The 22,292-nt window shown below is 41.2% G+C and overlaps 1 protein-coding gene across 1 annotated transcript; it reads left to right on the forward strand.

Annotated features, from left to right (window-relative positions):
• Window positions 1-2,412: 2,412 nt before the first annotated feature.
• LOC137259698 (serine/threonine-protein phosphatase 6 regulatory ankyrin repeat subunit B-like) lies at window positions 2,413-21,507 on the forward strand. The gene is made up of 9 exons (XM_067797290.1): window positions 2,413-2,487; window positions 5,605-5,666; window positions 13,583-13,867; window positions 14,218-14,342; window positions 14,523-14,587; window positions 15,177-15,190; window positions 16,402-16,440; window positions 16,590-16,637; window positions 16,925-21,507. The coding sequence occupies exons 2-9, from the start codon at window positions 5,615-5,617 to the stop codon at window positions 21,505-21,507; spliced, it is 5,211 nt and encodes a 1,736-aa protein (XP_067653391.1). The 5' UTR covers window positions 2,413-2,487; window positions 5,605-5,614.
• Window positions 21,508-22,292: the final 785 nt, after the last annotated feature.

The following is a 22,292-nucleotide window of genomic DNA, read 5'->3' on the forward strand; positions in this document are numbered from 1 at the left end:
TCTTTGTTGTTTAGATTTGTAACTAGAATTGTTAGCGGCTGCACCCTCAGGGGGGGTTGAAGTATTGTAAAATTATTGTCCTCCTGAGAGGGTATGTAAGTCCACAAACAGTGAAAGTAAATTCTAAATTTCCAGTTTTTTTATAGTAGAATAAATGTCTTTTTATTGTATGGCTAGATTTCACAAATTGCTGACGGCTGCGGGAATGATGTAAATCCAGCTAGGGTCCATGCAGGTAGCAAAAGTACTGTAAGTCCCCATGGTCCCTAGTATGGTGATCTACCTTCAGTTGTTAACAATCTATAGCCTATTTTTACATTGTATTGTCCTGTATAGATAAATTGTTTTAGGTATAGTTACTAGTTTTATATTATAATCTGTGATATTCTAGTTGTTTTACTGTCCTTCGCTGACAGATTTTATAATAGACATATATTTCATTTTAGTATTGAATGTTCTCGTCACGATATGGCTGAGATATTGCCGATGTGACGTTAAATATTAACTCACTCACTCACTCGAGCACATGGGCTGGCTGTCTAAACCGGAAATGCACACTTTTACGGTTACGTCCTGAAGTAGCAAAATTATAGGTGTGCGCAACGCAAACTGGGCTCTGAATATCAATAGTATAATACCTGACCAAATTTCCCATACCTAACCTAAAATAACTCTAAAAAAGATCTTAACTTAATTATTAGAGAAATACTTTCTCACTAACAAATGAGCACTTAAAGCAGTTGGAACTGCCATTCGATTCAAATCACCTTATATTTTCCAAAAGTATATGAAGTTTTAAGTCCATAAAAATCATTGATTAAAATGATGTAGTTGATACTGCAATTTGTGATTTTCTTCGCTTTTAAAACAGGAAATGAAACGCATTAATGTTTGCATATTCATACAATGTGTCCATGAAATGCATTAATGTTTGCATATTCATACAATGTGGCCATGAAATACGTTAATGTTTGCATATTCATACAATGTGTACATTATAGGCCTTCATCCAACAATGGATCTAAACAAGGAATTGGTGAATTCTTGTGGATTTCTGTAAGCAAAGCAGGTGTATCAATATATAGGTTGTTGGTAAATGATACCTTTAATTCAATAAACCTAAAAAAATGCAAATTAGATATGTGAAAACATGTATTTAACATCGTATGTACAAGTAATAAAGGGAAACATTACAAGTGTGTTAATTTGCTTCAAGAAATGTTTACCTTTATAGAAAAAAGGATGATGTGCTGTTATCAATAGACCCATGTTAAGAACATCTATATGTTGAATGGTGTTTCCAGAAGTATTGCTTTGGCTGGAGAATTCAATAGAAGAGGGACACTCTTGATGCGGGTTGATAAATGAATAATTGTATTGCATTGCACACAAAAATAGTAATGAAATTTAATAGTCAATGCAATTGCGCCTATTGCGATTGCGATTGCGATTGCGATTTTTATTGTGATAGATGCACCGATGGTGGTGGATATTAACAATGTAGGTACATGAAAAGAAAGAATCCATGAAAGAATAACAGCTACAAAGTATGATTTCCTTACAAGATGGATAAGGAATGGGACAAGAAATGGAAGGAATGGGAAATAAGAGCGGGATCGTCGCTTTCCTTGCTGAATTAGTGGAGGCAACTGAAGAGAAAAACGTATCAGAGGAAGGTAGGTTAAAAAATTGTAATCAATACCAGTATTTAGGTTTGCAAACTAAATCAGTTATCACTGGTGAAAAGTTTTGTGTGTTGGTAAATGAAACGAATGTAATGTAAAGTGCAAAAAGCAATGACATGCGTCACAAATGTTTTTCAGCCTAAGAACTGTTTTCGGTGTCATTGTTTCAATGTGAAGTGTTTTGTCCCTTGGCCAAAATGAAATATGTCCCTTCTGTCCACCGTAGATTTGTGTACACTCGGAGGCCGCCATTCCTGGGTAGGAGCAACGAAGCAGTGCACATGTTGCGGGTATTCAGATGTATGTGGTTTGAACACTGTCAGGCGAGTGTGTCACCCAGCAGCTCTCGAGTGAAACAAAAACGCGTTCTAAATGTCAAACCATGGAACGACAATTCCTAGAAAATGGGGTTATAAACATACAGGGATTGAAGAAAGTTGGCATTAGACAAACAAGACTTAAACAAGACTGACGCATCTCAGTACACATTGTATATACTCTCCTACTAAATAGTCACCATGTTTGAGCAAGTTTTGGTTACACATGTACGTGTAATTTGTGACGTATAAGCGAGTTTGTTTATGACTGAACAACCTGCCTCCCCTACAAATCATAATCTCGCCCATATAAGTATTCTCTGGAAATGTCAGTTTACCGAGAAAACGATTTGACATATTGCGTGACATATAATAAGAGCGACAGCTGTATGAATGCGTGGCAGAGAAACGAGCGATGTTACATTCTTGTTGGAATGCTGTCACCGACACTAGATCGGGGAAGATTATGTGAAGGAGGAAAGACGGTGAGATGAGATAAGGTTGTCCTTGAATGTTCCATCCACTGAAGTCTGTAAGAGAGATGTGGGATTTACACCTAGATGATATTGTACAACAGACAAGTGATTTTGTTCAAAATTGCATCTTTTCATTCACCATCCAATGGGTTCTCCGAAGGATAAATTATGTCATTGTTACTCGTCTAGCGCCTCACGTACAGTTTGTATTGGTAATAATGTGTTGTGTATGCTGTCGATGTTGATTAAGCGCTATGTAACTGCAGCAATCGCTATTCCGTCTTACAGATTAAAACTAGGTCACAGCAGAGAGAGTTCTTATGATCCTACAACCAGGCTTGGGGCCCTTGTCTAGTGTACTTGTTTACCATAATTTGCAAACATGGTTCGTCTACCGTCGTTTAGACCGGAGTAAGGCATTCCGCAGACGTGACTCTCCAAACTGTAGCATGAAAGACCCATTTCACAACTACGTAGTTTTGTGTGTGTGTGTGTGTGTGTGTGTGTGTGTTTTGGTTTTTGTTGTTTTTTTTCTTTTGTTATTTTTCTTGTAAACGCAATACGTAACCAAAATCCCACTGTAACCTGTCTCGACTCGAGTTAAGAGCATACACCGCATTCACCCCCAGCAAAATGCCATACAGTGGGGTAGGGTATGGGGGTGAGTACGCGGACCCAGAGGTGAGTGATGCATGGGTGACCCCCCACCCCCCAACACACACACAGACACAGACACAGACACACACACACACACACACACACACACACACACACACACACACACACACACACACACACACACACACACACACACACACACACACACACACACACACACACACACACACAAACCTTCGCAAAAGCTGTATTCGCCCCTGGAGCTGGTAGGAGCAGGTGTAATGGAAGGAGCTATAAATGATAGCTGTTTCGTGTCAGTGTTGTTCAATAACAAAGCAGGCATATGTTGCACACACACACACAGGTGCGTGTACGTAGTTGATGTCAGTGGTGTCAGTGTTCAGATAGACTTGTTTCAGTTTCTGTACCTCTGTACCTTCATACTGTTGGGAATGTAACCTTTGCCTCCATGTTCCTACTTCAATAAGTCGTCTTGGGCTTTATAGCAAAACTGTTTAGAACATGTCATACCTTACAGTTGCACAAATTTTATCGACACATTAAGGTCGATGTGACCTAGCTAGTTGTGAAATATAGATGGACATATATATGCAACAGCTGGATTGTATTGTTACTGGACGACAGCGGTGCATGCCAGTCGATCATGCATGAGATGAGACGATTGTATTTCTCTGACATTGAAATAGGCAGTCCCACGAACACCTCTGAGCGTGAAAGTGCGCTCTCACGGTGCAACGATTCCGCATGTGATACGGGGGGATATGGTCGACGGCGCCTCGTCTGTCTGTCCGTCCATAATCAAGCGGAAAATAATAGATGTAAGGCATGGAACAACATATATATCTATATGTGTGTGTGTCTGTGTCTGTGTCTCTGTGTGTGTGTGTGTGTGTGTCTGTGTCTGTGTGTCTCTGTGTGTGTCTGTGTGTGTGTGTGTCTGTGTCTGTGTGTGTGTGTTTGTGTGTGTGTGCCTCTGTGTGTGTGTGTGCCTGTCTGTGTGTGTGTGTATTTAAAATAATATACATTTATTTTCACACTTCATCAAAGCCTATCAGTACAATGACATAACGATGGCGGTAAACAAAAGAGGACAGCACACAAGAGAGGGTGGTACACTAGTGAGGGTGGTACACAAGAGAAAGTGGTAGACAAGTGAGGGTGGTACACAAAAGAGGGTGGTACGCAATAGTGGGTGGTACACAAGAGAGGGTGGTACACAAGAGAGGGTGGTACACAAGAGCTTGTGGTACACAAGTAAGGGTGGTACACAATAGAGGGTGACACACAAGAGAGGGTTGTACACAGGAGAGGGTGGTGCACAAGAGAGGGCGGTACACAAGTGAGGGCGGTACACAAGTGAGGGTGGTACACAAGAGAGGGTTGTACACAAGAGAGGGAGGTGCACAAGAGTGGGTGGTACGCGAGAGGTCTTTACAAATGTGAGGGCAGTACACAAGAGACAGTGGCACCAAGACATTCTGGTACACAAGAGAGGGTAGTACAGAAGAATGGGTGGTACAGAAGAGATGCTGGCACACAAGTGAGGGCGGTACGCAAAAGATGTCGGTAGACAAGAGAGAGTGGTACCCAAGAGACAGAGTGGGACACATGAGACAGTAGCACAAAAGAGAGAGTTGCACACTAGTGAGGGTGGCACGCAAGAGAGGGTTGTACATAAGAGAGGGTTGTACACAAGTGACTGTGGTACACAGGTGAGGGAGGCACACGAGAGAGACCGGTACACAAGAGAAGGTGGTACACATGTGAGGGTGGTACATAAGCGAGGGTAGTACACAAAAGTGGGTGGTACACAAGAGAAGGTGGTACACAAGTGAGGGTGGTACACAAGAGGGGGCGGTACACAAGTGACGGTGGTAGACAAGTGAAGATGGGACACAAGTGAGGGTTGTACACAAGAGAGGGAGGTGCACAAGAGTGGTTGGTACCAGACACAAGAGACAGTGGTACCAACAAAGGCTGATACACAAGAGAGGGTGGTACTTAAGAACGGGTGGTACACAAGAGATGCTGGCACACAAGTGAGGTCGGTACGCAAGAGATGTCGGTACACAAGAAAGAGTCCTCTACAAGAGAGGGTGGTACACAAGAGAGAGTGGGACACAAGAGAGGCCGGTTCCCAAGATAGAGCAGTAAAGTACTTAACTAGATATAAAAGCTGTACTAATAGCAAGAATTATGTCAGAGATGAAATGTGTGAATTCACTCTGCCCCCACATACTGATTATGGCCTTTCTGCGTCATCCTTGTCAAATAATGATGTAAGTTGAATGATAACCCATACTGAGAATAGCTGTTATATACTGGACAAAATAACCCAATCATCCTGGAACTCATTTCAGAAATCTCTCGTAAGCTTATGATCTCTTAAGTATCCTCGTACTATCAATGTTACGAGAAAAGTTACGAGATGTTAGGCTTACGAGAGCTTTGTGAAACGGGGCCCTGACTGTTTGTTTCTATTTGCAGGACCTACGAGATGGAGGTGTCTCGAGCAATGCTGATACTCTACCAAACTCTACTAATATTCAGTGAGTGCTCAAAACGCGGAGGGGGTCGGAGGGTGGGGTGGTGGCAGGGTACGGGATGGTGGGTGTGTGTGTGTGTGTGTGTGTGTGTGTGTTGGGTGTGGGGAGGGGGAGGGGGAGTGCGGAAGGTGGTCATGGGGCGTCCAGAACTTCATCAACTAACATAAATGCCCAGCGCCCAGATATAACACGCCGCTTCTTCCTCATATTTACGGACACCTGATTCATGAACAACTGCCTGTTTCATTTCATGCATCAATCTTTATAACCTCTTGTCACGATCACATGTGTTTTGTTCCAACAATACACACTGTTAACTCCATTCAATGGTTTGCTTGAAAGGCGCTATATTTTAAAATATGAAATGTGAAACATATCCTACATGCGTTGTCTTAGTACTGAAGGTTCTTATTTTGGTTAGACCCGTAAAAATCCGGAGTAGAATAGGCCTACAGCAACTCATGCTTGTCGTAAGAGGCGACTAACAGGATCGTGTAGTCAGGCTCGTTGACTTGGTTGACACATGTCATCGGTTCCCATTTGCACAGGCACCCGTGGCGAGCCACCTCCTCGTGGTGGGTGCTGGGTAACGCCAAGAGCTCGCCGACACCCCCGTAGTGGACCCGGGGGGATATTTGGTCCACCAACCCGTTTGCCGTGGGTTGCGGCCCTGTGTCGGTGGAGGACGGGAGTCTGGGGGTTGAGAGCACTGGGGACCTGTAACCGCGTTCCCTTTGTTCAACACACCCCTTCGACCCTTACTTCACCTAGACGGGAGGTTGAATGGGCCCGGTTCAACCAATCGGCTGGTCATGCCAAGCCCTGTGTATGGACTGTTTACATGTCAATGCACACATTGTATTTGGAATTGTTTGATTTCGGACTTGGACTTATTATTACATTGCAATGATTTGGAATTGGAAAAATGTTAATATGTATTTAAACTTTGCCTAGAGTCTTATGCCAGAAGGCGGTGGCTCATGGGCCAATCTGGTGGATTAGTTATTTATAATTCTTCCGCTAGAGTATATCATCTGAGTATCCTTGGTGCTGCAAGTCGGAGGCCCACTTGTTTTTAGCATTGTCCTTGTGATACTCCGTGGTGGGTGGGGAGCTCAGATGATGAACCATACTAAATTACCCATGGCTTACACAACCCCCCTAAAAAGAAACAAACGTCACCTTGACTATGATGATGATAATGACCCTCGACCGTCCAGCTCAATCGAATATTGGCCACGATTTCTCGTTATGGAAACTCTTCACAAATCACCTATTAAATTAAATCCTTTTGCAGTATCAAAAGGTATACAGGGTATTGCGGGTGAGGTCAGAAATGTCAGGCGATTACGTTCAGGCTCTCTCCTTAAAGAGTGTCATCGGAAACAGCAATCCACCAACCTGATGTCTACCGAGTTGTTCGTTGGAGTTCCAGTCTCAATTTCCGCTCACAGGACGCTGAATACGAGCAAAGGGATTGTCAGAGACAGAGATCGACTGTTTTCTGATATGTCAGAACTTGATATAGCGGTAGAAATGAAAGAGCAAGGAGTGATTTTTGTCAAAAGATTTACAACACGAATGAACTCTGAAACAAAACCTACCAATACTTATCTTTTCCATTTTTCTTCGCCAACCATTCCAAAATCAGTTAGAGCAGGATATTGCAATCTCAGTGTTGATACCTATATCCCCAATCGACTGAGATGTTTCAAATGTCAAAAGTATGGACACGGTGTCACTACATGTACTAACTCGGTAACATGCACTCATTGCAGTGAGAAAACTCATGTTACTGAGGATTGCAATAACAACATTAAAAAATGTGCAAACTGCTCTGGGACACATTCATCTTTCTCGAAACAATGTCCCATCTGGATTCAACAAATGGAAATAAACAAAACTAAGTTCACGCAAAATGTTAGTTTTGCTGATGCCAAGAAACTTGTTCTTTCCCCAACAGATCAGACCACTTCTTATGCCTCAGTTACGAGAATACCCTCTGCCGCCAGTCACAAAGCAACTGTATCCACTTCGTCAATGGAGTGCCAAACTGATCTGACATGGGTGGATACAGAGAAACCTGAAATATACACACCCAGCCAGTCGACCCAGACCGCTAAATCACTTCCAAAAACACTTGCTCCATTTCAATCACGGTCATCTTCTCAAGAACAATCGTCCTCATCATCACAGCCTATGCCTAAGCTTCAATCACAAAATAATGGGAAAGATATTACCAAAAATAAAATCAAAACCAAAAATGACATACAAAAATGTCAGAGTAGCAGAACCTCCAAAGGTTCAAATGACACCATCAAACTTTTTAATAAGTTTGGATCCTTAGAAGACATGGATGTGTCCGAAAACATCCAAAGTAGGGCACATAGCTTGTCACCCTCTAGGATATCAAGGGGTAGATCCCCAATAAATCCCCCAAAGAAATAGTTTCTTCATATATTATTCAGTGGAATTGAAGGGGCGTAACGACTAATCTTAATCAGCTTCACCTATTAGTCCAAGACTTTACACCATCAGCATTCTGCTTGCAAGAAACGTATCTAAAGCAGACAAATACTTTTAACTTACGTCAATATAATGCATATCATCACTTTTCCCCACCTGGTGATAGAGCCAGTGGAGGATCTTCAATCCTTGTAAGACATGATGTTATTCACAGTCCTGTAAAACTCAAAACTAATCTTCAAGCTGTTGCAGTGCGAATGACTTTGAACATTACGCTTACTTTATGTTCACTGTACATTCCGCCTTCATCAACTCTTATGCAGGCTGATCTACAAACTCTCTACGATCAATTACCCAAACCATGTATTCTCATGGGTGATTTAAATGGGCACAACCCACTTTGGGGTGGTGTAATCACGAACACTAAAGGTTAGCTTCTGGAGGATTTCATTTCAAATAATAATTTATGTATATATAATGATGGTACCAATACATATTTACATCCTGGCACGGGAACATATACAGCTCTTGATTTGTCATTAACTGACTCCAACTTACTAAATGAATTCGAATGGTCAGTCCACAATGACCTCTGTGGAAGTGACCATTTTCCTACTATACTGAAATCTGTAACACCATCTGATGTTCCTCCATCATCAAGATGGAAATTTAAAAAGGCTGACTGGCCTTTATATGAAACGTTGTGTGCTGCCAGGCTTCAACCTGAATATTTTATTGATGTTCCTGACGCTATCAAAAGGTTTTCTGATGACCTAAAATCTATAGCTGATGAATGTATACCAAAGTCCTCTGCACTTCCACACATAAGAAAACCATGGTTCAACGATGAGTGCAAACAAGCTAGGAAGGCAAGGAAAAAAGCTGAACATTATTTCCGTCGCCATCCTATGGTGCATAATTTAAATAAATTTTAAATTTTAAATGCTAAAGCACGGCGTACTTTTAAACAGAACAAACGCCAATCTTGGCAAAATTATGTATCTAAAATAAATTCTCGGACACCCATGTCCAAGGTGTGGAACATGGTCCTTAAAATTAAAGGTAAAGGTACTAAATCTACTGTCCATCATCTTAAACATGGAGATCAATTGCTTACTGATAAATCAGATATTGCTAATAAACTGGGTGAAACCCTTGCTAAACACTCTTCCTCTTCGAATTATACACCTAAATTTCAGCAATATCAAAAACAACAAGAAAAGAAAAGTATTAATTTCAATTCTGCTAATGGGGAAGATTATAATGAAACTTTTTCTATTCATGAGCTCCATACTGCTCTTGATCAAGCTCATGATACTGCTACAGGAGCTGATAACATACATTATCAACTCCTGAAGCATTTACCAGAATCCTGCCTAGAAACTCTCCTAAATATTTTTGATGATATTTGGACATCGGGTAACTTTCCTCCGTCATGGCGTGACGCCATAGTAGTACCAATACCTAAACCTGGACGTGATCACACGGATCCGTCCAATTATCGACCTATTTCACTAACTAGCTGTGTTTGCAAGACCATGGAACGCATGATAAATAATCGACTTGTTTGGTACTTGGAAACTAATAATCTTATCACAGATATACAATGTGGTTTCCGTAAAAACAGAAGTACAGTCGATCACTTAGTGCGTTTAGAATCATTTGTTAAAAATGCACTAATTAATAAACAACATGCTGTGTCTATCTTTTTTGATCTCGAAAAAGCATATGACACAACCTGGAAATATGGTATTTTAAGAGATTTACATGATTTCGGTTTGCGAGGTCGTTTGCCTGAATTCATAGCCAAATTTTTAAATAACAGGCAATTTCAAGTCCGCGTGGGTTCTACCCTGTCTGATCATTACAATCAGGATCAGGGTGTTCCACAAGGCAGTATTCTGTCTGTCACTCTTTTTAGCATCAAGATCAACAGTCTATCTAAAGTTTTAAACGATTTAATCGATGGATTTTTATTTGTGGATGATTTTAATATTTCTTGCCGTGGTAAAAATATGCATACTATTGAACGGCAACTGCAGCTGTGTTTAAACAAAATAGATAAATGGTGTCTTGAAAACGGCTTCAAATTTTCTAAATCTAAAACCAATTGTATACACTTCTGTCGTAAATACAAACCCCATAAGGACCCAGAACTATTTCTCAGTGGTACCCAAATCAAAGTGGTCAAGGAGGCTAAATTCTTGGGACTTATTTTCGACTCACATTTGACCTTCTTGCCGCATATTAAATCCCTGAAAGCCAAATGTCTGAAGGCACTCGATTTATTAAAGGTTGTTTCAAATTCAAAATGGGGAGGGGATCAGTCTACCCTTCTCCACTTATATAGATCACTGATCCGATCTAAACTTGATTACGGCTCCATCGTATATGGTGGAGCTTGTCAAAGCAACCTAAAACTACTTGATCCTGTGCACCACCAAGGCCTAAGACTTTGTCTCGGTTCTTTTAGAACCTCTCCTATTGACAGTCTATACGTCGAAGCTGATGAGCCTTCTCTCAACTTACGTCGTATAAAACTATCTTTACAATACATTACAAAATTAGCTTCAATTGAGTCTAATCCCGCATTTAATTGTGTCTTTAATCCTCTCTACGAGGATTTGTATACCAAAAAGTCTTCCCTTGTTCCGCCTCTTGGGCTCAGAATTAAGCCATTTCTTGCAGCATCTAGCATTGAGCTGGAAAATATAGCTCCTTCCCGTCTTCTTTCTTCTCCTCCTTGGCAGTTGGTTAGGCCACAAGTTGACCTAACATTAACATCACTTAAAAAATCAGAAACGAATGAATTACAGTATAAACAAGAATATAATCAATTGAAACATAAATATAGCAATTATAAATCCTTATTTACAGATGGGTCCAAGGACGGTGACGCTGTGGCTTGTGCCACTGTCATTGGATCCAGAACAATATCTTCTAGATTACCCGATCATAGTTCTATTTTTACCGCAGAGGCTAACGCCATATTAACAGCCCTTAAATATATTCAAAGACACCCGAAACGTAAACAACATATAATTTATTCCGACTCTCTTTCTTGCCTTCAGGCTATTAAAAATATTTCTTGTAAACATCCACTTTTAATAGAAATTATTGAACTGTATAATGATCTTGCTACTGGCCAATACGACATCGTCTTCTGCTGGTTACCTAGCCATGTAGGGATCTCTGGTAACACATTGGCTGACCTTGCTGCTAAAGCAGCACTCAACAAATCTGTGACACCACTGCTCATTCCTTACAGTGATTACAAAGCCACCATTAGATGTTATATCCGTGACCTGATGCAGAAGAAGTGGGACACCCAAGTGGGTATGAATAAATTACATGAGATAAAACCTCACATTGGTTATACCTACTTGGGTCGTCAGTCCAGAATTGAAGAGGTTATTCTACGACGATGTCGTATTGGCCACGCTAGATATACCCATGCATACCTGTTAAAAGGTGAGGATCCTCCATTTTGTATCCCTTGTGATGAGAGAGTTACAGTCAAGCATATTCTGCTTGACTGTGTTGAATTCTCCATCACAAGGGATATGTATTTTTCAGTTAAAACAATGAAGGATCTTTTTAGCAGCGTTAGTTATCATTTAATTCTTGGTTTTTTAAAAGAAATTGATTTTTTGACTGAATTTTGAGTAATATGTTTCTGTAAAAAGATATATTTTAATAGTTGGTAGTTTGAATTCGTAACTAGAATTGTTAGTGGCTGTACCCTCGGAGGGGGTTGAAGTATTGTAAAATTATTGTCCTCCTGAGAGGGTACGTAAGTCCAAAAACATTGATAGTAAATTTAAGTCTACCACTGTTTTTAATCGTAGTATTCCTGTTGTTTTAATTGTGGCTAGCATATTGTACACTCGCCAGCGGCCGAAGGGATGGTGTAAATCCAGCTAGGGTCCATGTAGGTAGCAAAGGTACTGTAAGTTCCCATGGTCCTAGTATGGTGATCTACCTTCAGTTGTTGGCGATCTATAGCCTGATTTTATAGTGTATTGTCCAAATGGTGATGTTATTTTTAACTTTCCATGCTAGTTTTAATTCCATTTGTGATATTCTAGTTGTTTTACTGTCCGTCGTTGACAGGTTTTATAGTAGACATATAATTGATTTTGATATTAGTTGTTCTCGTCACGATATGGCTGAGATATTGCCGATGTGACGTAAAATATTAACTCACTCACTCACTCGCCCATTTGCACAGATCGATGTTCATGCTGTTGATCACTGGATTGTCTGGTCCAGACCAGATCATTTACAGACCGTCGCCATACAGCTGAAATATTAATGAGTGCGGAGTAAAAGTAAATTCATTCACACACTCACTCACTCACTCACTCTTCATTTGGTCAGGACCAAACTCTTGAACAATGCAGACGTGTAACGAATCCACTGAACATCATAATCAGATATCGCACATTCCATTTCCGTGAGTATAATGTTACCATTTCTGATTGTTACATCTTGCCCGCTGCAATCCACAGAAACCATCAGCACCGTGATACACTGCATGGGTGCAGGTACGTGTACTGCGCTCACTGGGGACTTGTTAAGTTGCACAGACCTTTCTGTGGGGCAAGCATTTACCTGTTGGTTACACTGTGGGAGTGACTTCCGTGAAGCAGACGACATCGAGTTGAATTAGGTTACACCTTGCAAATCTTTTCAATAAAGCACACTGTGGGAGTGATGTCTGTGAAGCAGACGACATTTAGTTGAATTAGTTTACACCGTGCGAATCTTTTCAATAGATTCAACCGAACTTAGTTTCTCCATTCGAGTTCTTTCTGGTAGGCAAAACATTTAGTTACTTTTGGGTACACCTACAATTCCTTCTACGAAGCAGGCACCGTGCGAATCCTTTTTGTGAATTCGATGACATTGAGTTGAATTAAGTTGCACAATGCGATTCCGTTTTGCGAAGCAAGCATTTACATTTAGTTGAATTTAGTCACACCAAACGAACCCGCTTTTAATTACCATCGCATGGTAGTGCTGAAACTTTTGCCTCATGAACACAACATACATGTTACGACATTGTAATGTTGTTTGACCCAGTTCCTTTTTCATTTCAAAATTTCAGTATTATCCTTGCATTGTCAAACCAGCTATGACTGGGGAAAGTAGTACTTCGATGCTCATGCTTTTGACCACTGGATTGAATAACAACGCCATGTAGCGGCATACTGAGCGGTTTCAAACAAACAAAACGACCAATCCGATACATGGCAACAAGTAATTAATATGTAGTCTATTCAATCACTTTTCTTTCTTTCGGACCTGGAAGCACATCTCTATGAGTGAAGCTTCCTCTAGAGTTTGATGACTATTGTATATTGGAATAAAGGTGCGTAAACTATAAATACCAATTACGTCACAGTATATCCGATATGACGCGTTGGTAACATTTCATTTCATTGTTTCAGTATTTGAGGCCAACGGCCAAAACAGTTGTGACTGGGGAAAGTATGGAGAAAACTGTAACAAAGACTGTCCCTCCACCTGCATCACCAACACAGTAAAGAAGCAGATACACTGTCAGAAGGAGACAGGGAGGTGCTCTGAGGGCTGTGTTCCCGGCTGGTATGAAGATCTCTGTGACAAAGCCTGCAGCAAGAATTGCTTGAGAAACATATGCAATCGTCAAAATGGCATCTGCACCTTTGGATGCAGCGGGAACTATACGGGAGAATTTTGCAACAAACGAAAAGGTTTTAACAAGACTTATGATTTCGCTATGGTTGATACAGACCTGAATAAACTCCGTATTGCATATGCATTGTGTGTAAATATATAGATCGTATTTTGGTGGCTGTCCACAAAATGCTACCGCTGAGGAAAGTCTTTGCTGATCCTGTACGGTGTGTAGGGGAGGTAATCGCATAACAGTGTAACAACATAGCTTAATGTGTAAAAGATTGCTGCACCCGAAGCCAATGCAGTTTATTCTTAGTATGCCTGTGTTGTGATTTTTCATTTCATAAACCGGGTTTCCTTTTATAGAAACACGTAAGCTACTGCTGTCTGAATAATGAATATATTTCTTGTTCATGAAAAGCAGCATCAGTTGTTCTCGAGATATCCAAGGAAGCACCATCTGACTCGAACACAGCACAGCCGACGAATCTTGCTGCTATCCTTGTCCCAGTATTCCTTGTCGTCATCATCGTCTTTATCGTCATTGTTGTATTTATATTCCGATTGTAAGTACATAGTCTACTAGATAATTATATAGTATATGAGTTTGAATTAAATAGATAAACTGGCAGTTTATGATATATTTGTTGCCTGTCACATATTGGGAAACATGACACATGCCAATTCTGTGTAGATGTGAAGGCATAACTTGTAAAATTCTTGTGTCAGTATTTCTGTGTTGACTTTTGCAGAAGGAAGCGCAAATCAAGACCAACGCCTACAAGGTATGCAAGGTGAGGACCGACTCTCTCTACACACTTGACCGTGCATCTTCGGAAACTTACTCGTTGAAATTTTCAGAACAACCAAAACACGAAGGCGAAGCTTGTTGTGCGTTATTGTAAACCAAAGGTCACTGTGTTTTGTAATCTGATTGGTTGAAAAACATGATCAAATGGTAATTGATTCGCGGAAACTACGAGACTGTTCGATGCGTATTGTCACGTAGAAACATCGCAAACAGTTGTTTTGTTAACAGTGGTGATGTCATTCAAATGATATTGTGACATGAAGTGAGAATGACGTAACAAATGAGCAACTCCAGATGCTGCCATGGGAACAAGCTGAAACGGCCAGCTGATGACACTTCACTGCTGTACTCTTTTCACTGCAGACAGTGAAACCCTTTGGTTTTCCTTTTTGTTTACAATGTCGACAAACATCATGTGTTGGCCAAGTTTCGGCGGTTCCAAATGCATTCCCGTGCTTCAAATACTCACTAACACCCGGAAATCAGCCAACACATGATGTTTATCTCCTATTGTGGTGCACCAATAACACTCCTTATTACATACGTTGTACATTGCATATTTTCCTTTGCAGTTCTGATGAAGCTGGTAAGTATGTCTTGTTCAAAACCAAATACCATATCGTTAGCACAACGATTCGACCTAACGTTGCATGTGAGCACATAAATGGCTGGAATGTGACAAATATTTAAAGCATTACCAAGCATGACGATTAGACCTGATGTCTCGGATATAATACAACAAATATCTACAGAATTATCTTTCAAGTCAACACTCAATATTGATTCAACGACTTGGTTGGTTTTTAGTGTGTGGGTTTATCTTTTCACCTTCCATTGGAATTCAAGGTCCTGTAGTTTGTCTTTGTGTTATTTAGTGTTTCTTGAAGATCGTTATATCCATAATTATTCAAATTATAGCAATTTCAATTTACTCGAGATGGATTATTTTTTTGCACAAGCTCCACGTGTTTCTTAAGCTGAAATGACGTCATTATAAGCGAAGCAAGTGTTACAGCCATGTACCATCCTCGACATCTCCTGTACTTTCCGATAAATCTCCACGATACTCTGGATGCATCTACGGCTCAGACCGCTGATTTTATTACCTCCCTTTGCTGACTCCGCATTCTTCCAGTAGCCAAACAGCTAAGGCACCGTTACAGCCGAGCTTGCCAGTGTCAACAAAGATAGCGAAGGTTTGTTCGCTGTGTGACTCTGATATTGGGGAAATAATGCAGACAAACTGACAGGTCCAAAACCGTAAAAATGTATATGCAAGAACTACTTCGGCGGCTGACTTTCTGTGTTGGCGATTAGGTGTTTGACTCTCGGGGTGCGGATTCAAATCCTGGATGGGCTTAACCAAAAAGTACTAGATTTCGTACTTTGCTAAAACACTGTAGTCCCAAATATGACATATGTTGCATTTGACCACTTTTTAGATGAAATTGTGTAATCAAGAACTCCTCCTACCCGTTTCAGTGAACCTTTATATTGTTTGTGTTGCCAAGTTTTATCGGTTAGATAATTTAAAAATCGAACGTGAGTTAGGATTGGTACGCTCAACGTCCCAGCGTAGACACCTGACTGGATGAAAAAAGCCCGCCAAGGGAGGTAATAAATTCATCGGAGCGAGCCGTAGATACCTACAGGGTATGTTGGAACTTTATCTGAACGTATACCCTGGAGATCTCTAGGATGTCAATGTACATGTAAGCTGAGACATATAAATTATCATTTATTAAAACCTATAACTGCATATTTGTTAAATATTTTTAATTTGACTCTAAATTTCAGCTTCGTTGGTTGAGAAGCAGCCCGAAACCCCTCAGTGCAGTAAGTTACCTATTAGACCCAAATATTACCCGTTTTTTTGGCTTTGACTCGTAAATTGGCGAAGTAAGTGTTTTACTCTGGAATTCTGTGTTGAATTTTAACACTCTTTAATATGTTCTGTTACTCCATAGTTCATATTATCTTGGCAGCTTCGACAGAGGACCAGGATACACCCACCACCCTTACGCTACAAACAGGTACATACTGAATTCTCTTTTGCGATATGTTTTAGTGAGATAGATTTTCCTATTGTTATACAATTTACTCATCTTCGCATATTCTGTATTCTAGTGTCTGATGTTTACATTAGTTCATCAGTAAATCTAATCCTTCAATTTTCTATTTGTTTTGTTAAAATCGAACTCAGAGGTAAATCTTTAGGAAAAATGCACGATGGTGATTCGAATAATTTCTCACCGATCCCAATCGTGAATTTGGTGAGCTGCCACCGATTTGCTTCAGATGTTTGTTTTTATTTGAACAGATTTGCCCTACCAGCTGAAGAACACCAGTGACGTCTTCTTTGAAACCGATAGTTTCAAAAAGGTGAAAGAGATGCTAGAAAAGTTTGGCCACGTGACAATAAGCGGTGCCCCAGGAGCAGGTAAAACATCCATGGCCCTGATGCTGGGAGCTGAATACAGGACACAGGGGTATGAAGTGGTACTGGCAGAGGATGCTGGTACTTTCCAGTTGTCTAATTGTCTGTGTAAGGACAAAGCCGTCTGTGTCATATTTGATGACATATTTCAGGACGTTGGGCCATCCATGGATGTACATCGCCTGAGACAAGTTCTGTATCAGCTCCATGGACACCTTGAACCCTGGAAAAGCAAACTGGAAAGAAGATACAACAATCTGCAGCGGTCGCCAGGAGCTGAACGTAGAAGTAACGACCACCCAGATCTGTATTTCATATTCACAACAAATACCAAAAAGCTTCTTTGCGCAAAGTCAAAATTTATAGACCCTATATTTTTCCAAAACATGTCGATTATTGACTTGAACAAATTGACAGATAAAGAGAAGAAGGCCATATGGCTGAAACACAAAAGTCATTTCAAATGTCGAAAGGATGTCGACGTGGGCAAAAGTATTTCGTGCAAAGAGATAATAGGATTTCCGATGACTTGCAAACTTTACTCTAGCCATGTGACCTTTCAGAAACTCAAAGAATCGTTTTTTGAAATGCCTGTTTACCACCTTAAACGTGAACTTGATATGAATATAAGTCAACTAGATGACACGTCATTGAAACGTCTGTTGACATCACTTTGTGGGAATGAACAAAAACCCAAACACAGGAAGCCAAAACTCCAGACTGAATCTGACAACAAAATGGAAGACATGCACCTCAAAGTTGTCTTAGACCTTGTCTCATGTTCCCACCCTCTAATAATTGACATGTGCATGTCTGCCATATTGGATACTAAACCAGAGTTGTTCCTTCACAACTGTAGTTTAAAGTTCATCTGTGAGCATGTACGTGATCAGCAGCATGACACTCTACCTGGAGAAGAGACTGTCATATATTTCCCAGGTGCTCACAGTGACGTCATTACTGCCAGACTGGCTGAAGCTGTTGCTGATGGCACTTTCAGCAGCTACATCATGTATCCCATCTGGAAAAGGGACGAAGTTGCAAACAGAGTGTATCAAATGCTTGGAGATGAAGGCACTATGTCGTTTGATACTAAGCATGGAATTCTCCACTATGCCTGTTTCCTCGGGAACAACAGCTTCATAGAACGACTCGTTCCCCACTGTGACATCAACAGACGTGCTGTGAATGGTTGGACAGCAGTTATGTTCGCAGTTACTGGAGGACAGATGGATAGTTTGGATCTCCTTGTGAAGCACAAAGCTGACATCACTTTATGTGATGCCTCTGATAATGACTTATTCCATTTGGCCTGTCAACATAGAGACATTGTGGCAGTGAAACATGTGAAAAGGCTGCTACAAAAGAGTGCGGCCTGGCATATCAATTGCCGAGGAATGAATGACTGGACACCAGTTATGTGTGCAGTTTTCTTTGGAAAGACTGATGTCTTGGACTATCTTGTCCAAAAAAAGAAAACTGACTTAACATTAAAAGATAGCAACAAAAACACTGCTCTTCATTTGGCATGTTTGTATGCAAGTAAAGCCATTGTTAATTCGTTGTTACCATCTATAGACATAAACTGTCAAGGGAAAAACGGCATGGCGCCTGTGATGTGTGCTCTCTTGTCAGGGAGGATGGATGTGTTCGATCTCTTGTTATCACAAAATGCATCCATGAATTTGACAGACGACGACAACAACCGTCTGCTTCATTTAGCCTGCCTGTCTGATGACATACCCGACATTCTACTGAAAGAGATAGACTGTGATATTCAAGGAAATCACGGTTGGACACCCCTAATGAAAGCAGCTGTCAATGGAGCAAAGCATGCATTTGACCAGTTAGATAAAGTAAAAGCTGATATTTACCTGAAAGACGACAACAACAACAATCTCCTTCACCTGGCTTGTCATGGTGGACATGTCTCTATTGTGAAACACGTACTGACAATGTGTGACGTCAACAGTCGTGGAAATAAAGGATGGACGCCAGTTATGTATGCTGCTGCCAGTGGATCGAAGGACGTGTTTGACCTGCTTTTGTCTGAGGGAGCTGATGTATCCTTGAAGGATGACTACAGCAACTCTGTCTTTCAGTTAGCTTGTGTAGGTGGGAACCTTTCCATTGTGGAATGTCTCTTGCCAAAATCTGACATCAATAGCAGGGACAACCATGGCAGAACTGCAGTTATGAAAGAAGCTGATCTTAAAATGTCGGACGAATACAGTGACACTGTCTTACATTATGCATGTGCGGGGGGAAATCGGACGATTGTAGAATATTTACTGACAAGAATTGACCAGAATGTTACAGGGGCAAATGGCTGGTCACCAATCATGACAGCAGTTCGCTGTGGAAAGTTAAAACCTTTCAAACTCCTTGCTTCAAGGGACGCAGATCTCACCCTGACTGGCGATGATGGTAACAATCTACTTCACCTCGCATGTCAGGGTGGCAATAAGTTGATCGTGGAGGATCTTATCCCAAAGTTTGACATAAACAGCCGTGGAGAGAATGGAAGGACGCCTTTGATGTATGCAGTTCTGAATGGATTGAGCGAAGTGTTTTACTTGCTTGTGTCAAAGGGGGCTGATATGTCACTGAAGGATGGAGACAACAATTCAGTTTTTGATTTCGCTTGTCTTGGTGGAAATATGACAATTGTGGAAAGACTCCTACCGGATTTTGATATCAATAGTTTGGACGATAATGCGAGGACAGCAATAATGAAGGCCGCTAGTGCTGGAAATAAGAGTGCCTTCAACTTCCTTCTGTCAAAAAACGCCGACCTGTTCATAACTGATGTCCACAGAGACAGTGTTCTACATTTTGCATGTGGGGGAGGAGAGAAGACGATTGTTCAAAATATTCTTCACAATTTTGACATCAATGCCCAGGGAATAAATGGAATCACACCAATCATGCTTGCAGCTGATTGGGGAAACAGAAATATTTTCAACCTACTTGTTTCAAAGCAAGCAGATCTTACTCTCACTGACGACTACAGGAACAACTTACTTCACCATGCATGTCAGGGTGGAAACAGGTTCATCGTGGATCATCTGCTTTCATTGCCATTTGATATAGGCATCAACAACCCCGGAAGACATGGTTGGACCCCGGTGATGGTTGCAGCTCAATTTGGGATGTTAGAACCTTTCAACCTGCTTCTTGAAAAAGAAGTGGATTTCACTGTGACTGACAACCACTGTAACAACATGCTTCACCTTGCATGTCAGGGTGGAAATATAACAATCTTCCAGCGCATGCTTCAAGAGTTTGACATAAATGGTCGTGGACAAGATGGCAGGACACCTTTGATGTATGCAGCTGTTGGTGGACGAAAGGATGTGTTTTCCCTGCTTGTTTCAAAGGGGGCTAAAGTAAAGAATGACCGCAGCAGCTTCGGAACAAGTGCCATTGACCTGCTTACGTCCTGGAAAGCTGACCCAATACAGACTGGTGGCCACAAGGATAACGCTCTGCATTTAGCATGTCAAGGAGGAAACACTACCATAGTGAGATATCTTCTCAAACATATTGATGTCAATATTAGAGGACAGAACGGCCTTACACCAATAATGCATGCGGCCAGGGCTGGAAACAAGAATGTGTTCAACCTACTTCTTTCAGAAAAGGCCAGCAGTAAACTGCTTGATCACTACACAAACAATCTACTGCATTTTGCTTGCCAAGGTGGTAATAGATTCATTATAGAGCACCTCCTAACCGAGTTTGCCATCAACGACCCTGGGGAGGATGGATGGACGCCAATAATGATGGCAGCTCTCAGTGGAAAGATGGATGCTTATGATCTGATTTTGAAAAATGGGGGTATTTCATCTTTGACTACTCCACAGAATGATACTGTTCTTCACGCAGCTTGTCAAGGTGGGAACAAAGCCATTGTTAGGAAGGTCATTGACAGCTTTGGCATCAACACAAGGGGAAAGAATGGTTCCACTCCTCTAATGAGAGCAGTTGTTGGAGGGCGTTTGAGTGTGATGAAGTTCCTGATGTCCCGGGGTGCTGACCATACTCTAGTGGACAAGGATGGACTCACTCTTCTACATCTTGCGTGCAGGTTCGGTCACCTTGACATTGTGAAACATATCTCAGACATGTTCAATATAAACACTAAAGACAAGGCTGGCTTAACATACATTATGACATCAATATTGTATGGAAAAGTGGAAATATTTGACTATTTGAAAAGAAAAGGCGCGGATATATCTCTAGTTGACAACACAGGAGATGACGCCTTTAGTCTTGCAACCAAAGTAGGCTGCAGACAAATCATAGAAACACTTCAACCGAACGTGGAGTCAGAGAGGAATATCGTACCGTGGAATGAATTGATGAGGTCACTGGTAAAAAAGGAGACCGATTATCTATACACCTGGAAATTAATCAAGCAACACCCCAATTTTTTCTATTGGAGCAACTTTGAAGTGTTCTGACAATCAAAATATGCCGGGTTGATATAGTTTGACACTTTTTTATTCAACAGACGATCTCTGACAAACAACTTAAAGGGAAAAAGTATCAAGACTTTGCTTTATTGCAACGAAATCCAAATTCTTAAAACTGTCTTAAATTCATGAAAAAATGGACACAATTTACTATTCATCCACAGACGTTGTTGTCAGGTGTATTAACACAAATGTCACATGGAAAGAAAGAACAGTCATCTGAGAGTCTGCACACCGACTTTCATCAATATCTAGTGTGTCCTCCCTGCGCACGCACCACCGATTCCAGACGCCTCCTCATTCCTTGGATGAGTCTCCGGATCTGATTCTGGGGGATCCTGTTCCACTCCTCATGCAGGGCAGCCGTCAATTCGTTGAGATTATGGACTGGTGGGTCTCTCTGCCTCACACGACGGCCAATAAAGTCCCACAAATGTTCAATGGGGTTGAGGTCAGGGCTCATGGCAGGCCATGGAATTCTGTCAATTGCATTTTGCCGCAAAAAATCATTTACAGCATGCGCCCTGTGAGGTCTAGCATTGTCGTCCATAAATATGGGTCTCGTTGCCAGAGGATGGTTCTCAAAATGAGGTACCACAGCCCTGTCAAGAACCTCCTGTTGGTAACGAACACCGTTAAGGTTGCCACGGATGGTAATGATATCCAACTTGCAGTTCATGGAAATGCACCCCCATACCATAACGGAACCTCCCCCAAAGGCCACAGTCTCCTGGATGTTCCGTGGAGCCATTGCTGTGTTCCTCTGCCTCCAG

Source organism: Haliotis asinina, chromosome 13 (genome assembly GCF_037392515.1).
Source record: "Haliotis asinina isolate JCU_RB_2024 chromosome 13, JCU_Hal_asi_v2, whole genome shotgun sequence".
NCBI lineage: Eukaryota > Metazoa > Mollusca > Gastropoda > Lepetellida > Haliotidae > Haliotis > Haliotis asinina.

Excerpts from the sequence above, each read along its gene's own strand:
- LOC137259698 (XM_067797290.1), top strand. The coding sequence starts at position 5,615 with ATGGAGGTGTCTCGAGCAATGCTGATACTCTACCAAACTCTACTAATA. Across the intron at positions 13,868-14,217 it reads ATTTTGCAACAAACGAAAAG|CATCAGTTGTTCTCGAGATA; the intron begins GTTTTAACAAGA and ends CATGAAAAGCAG. Across the intron at positions 16,441-16,589 it reads GCCCGAAACCCCTCAGTGCA|CTTCGACAGAGGACCAGGAT; the intron begins GTAAGTTACCTA and ends TTATCTTGGCAG.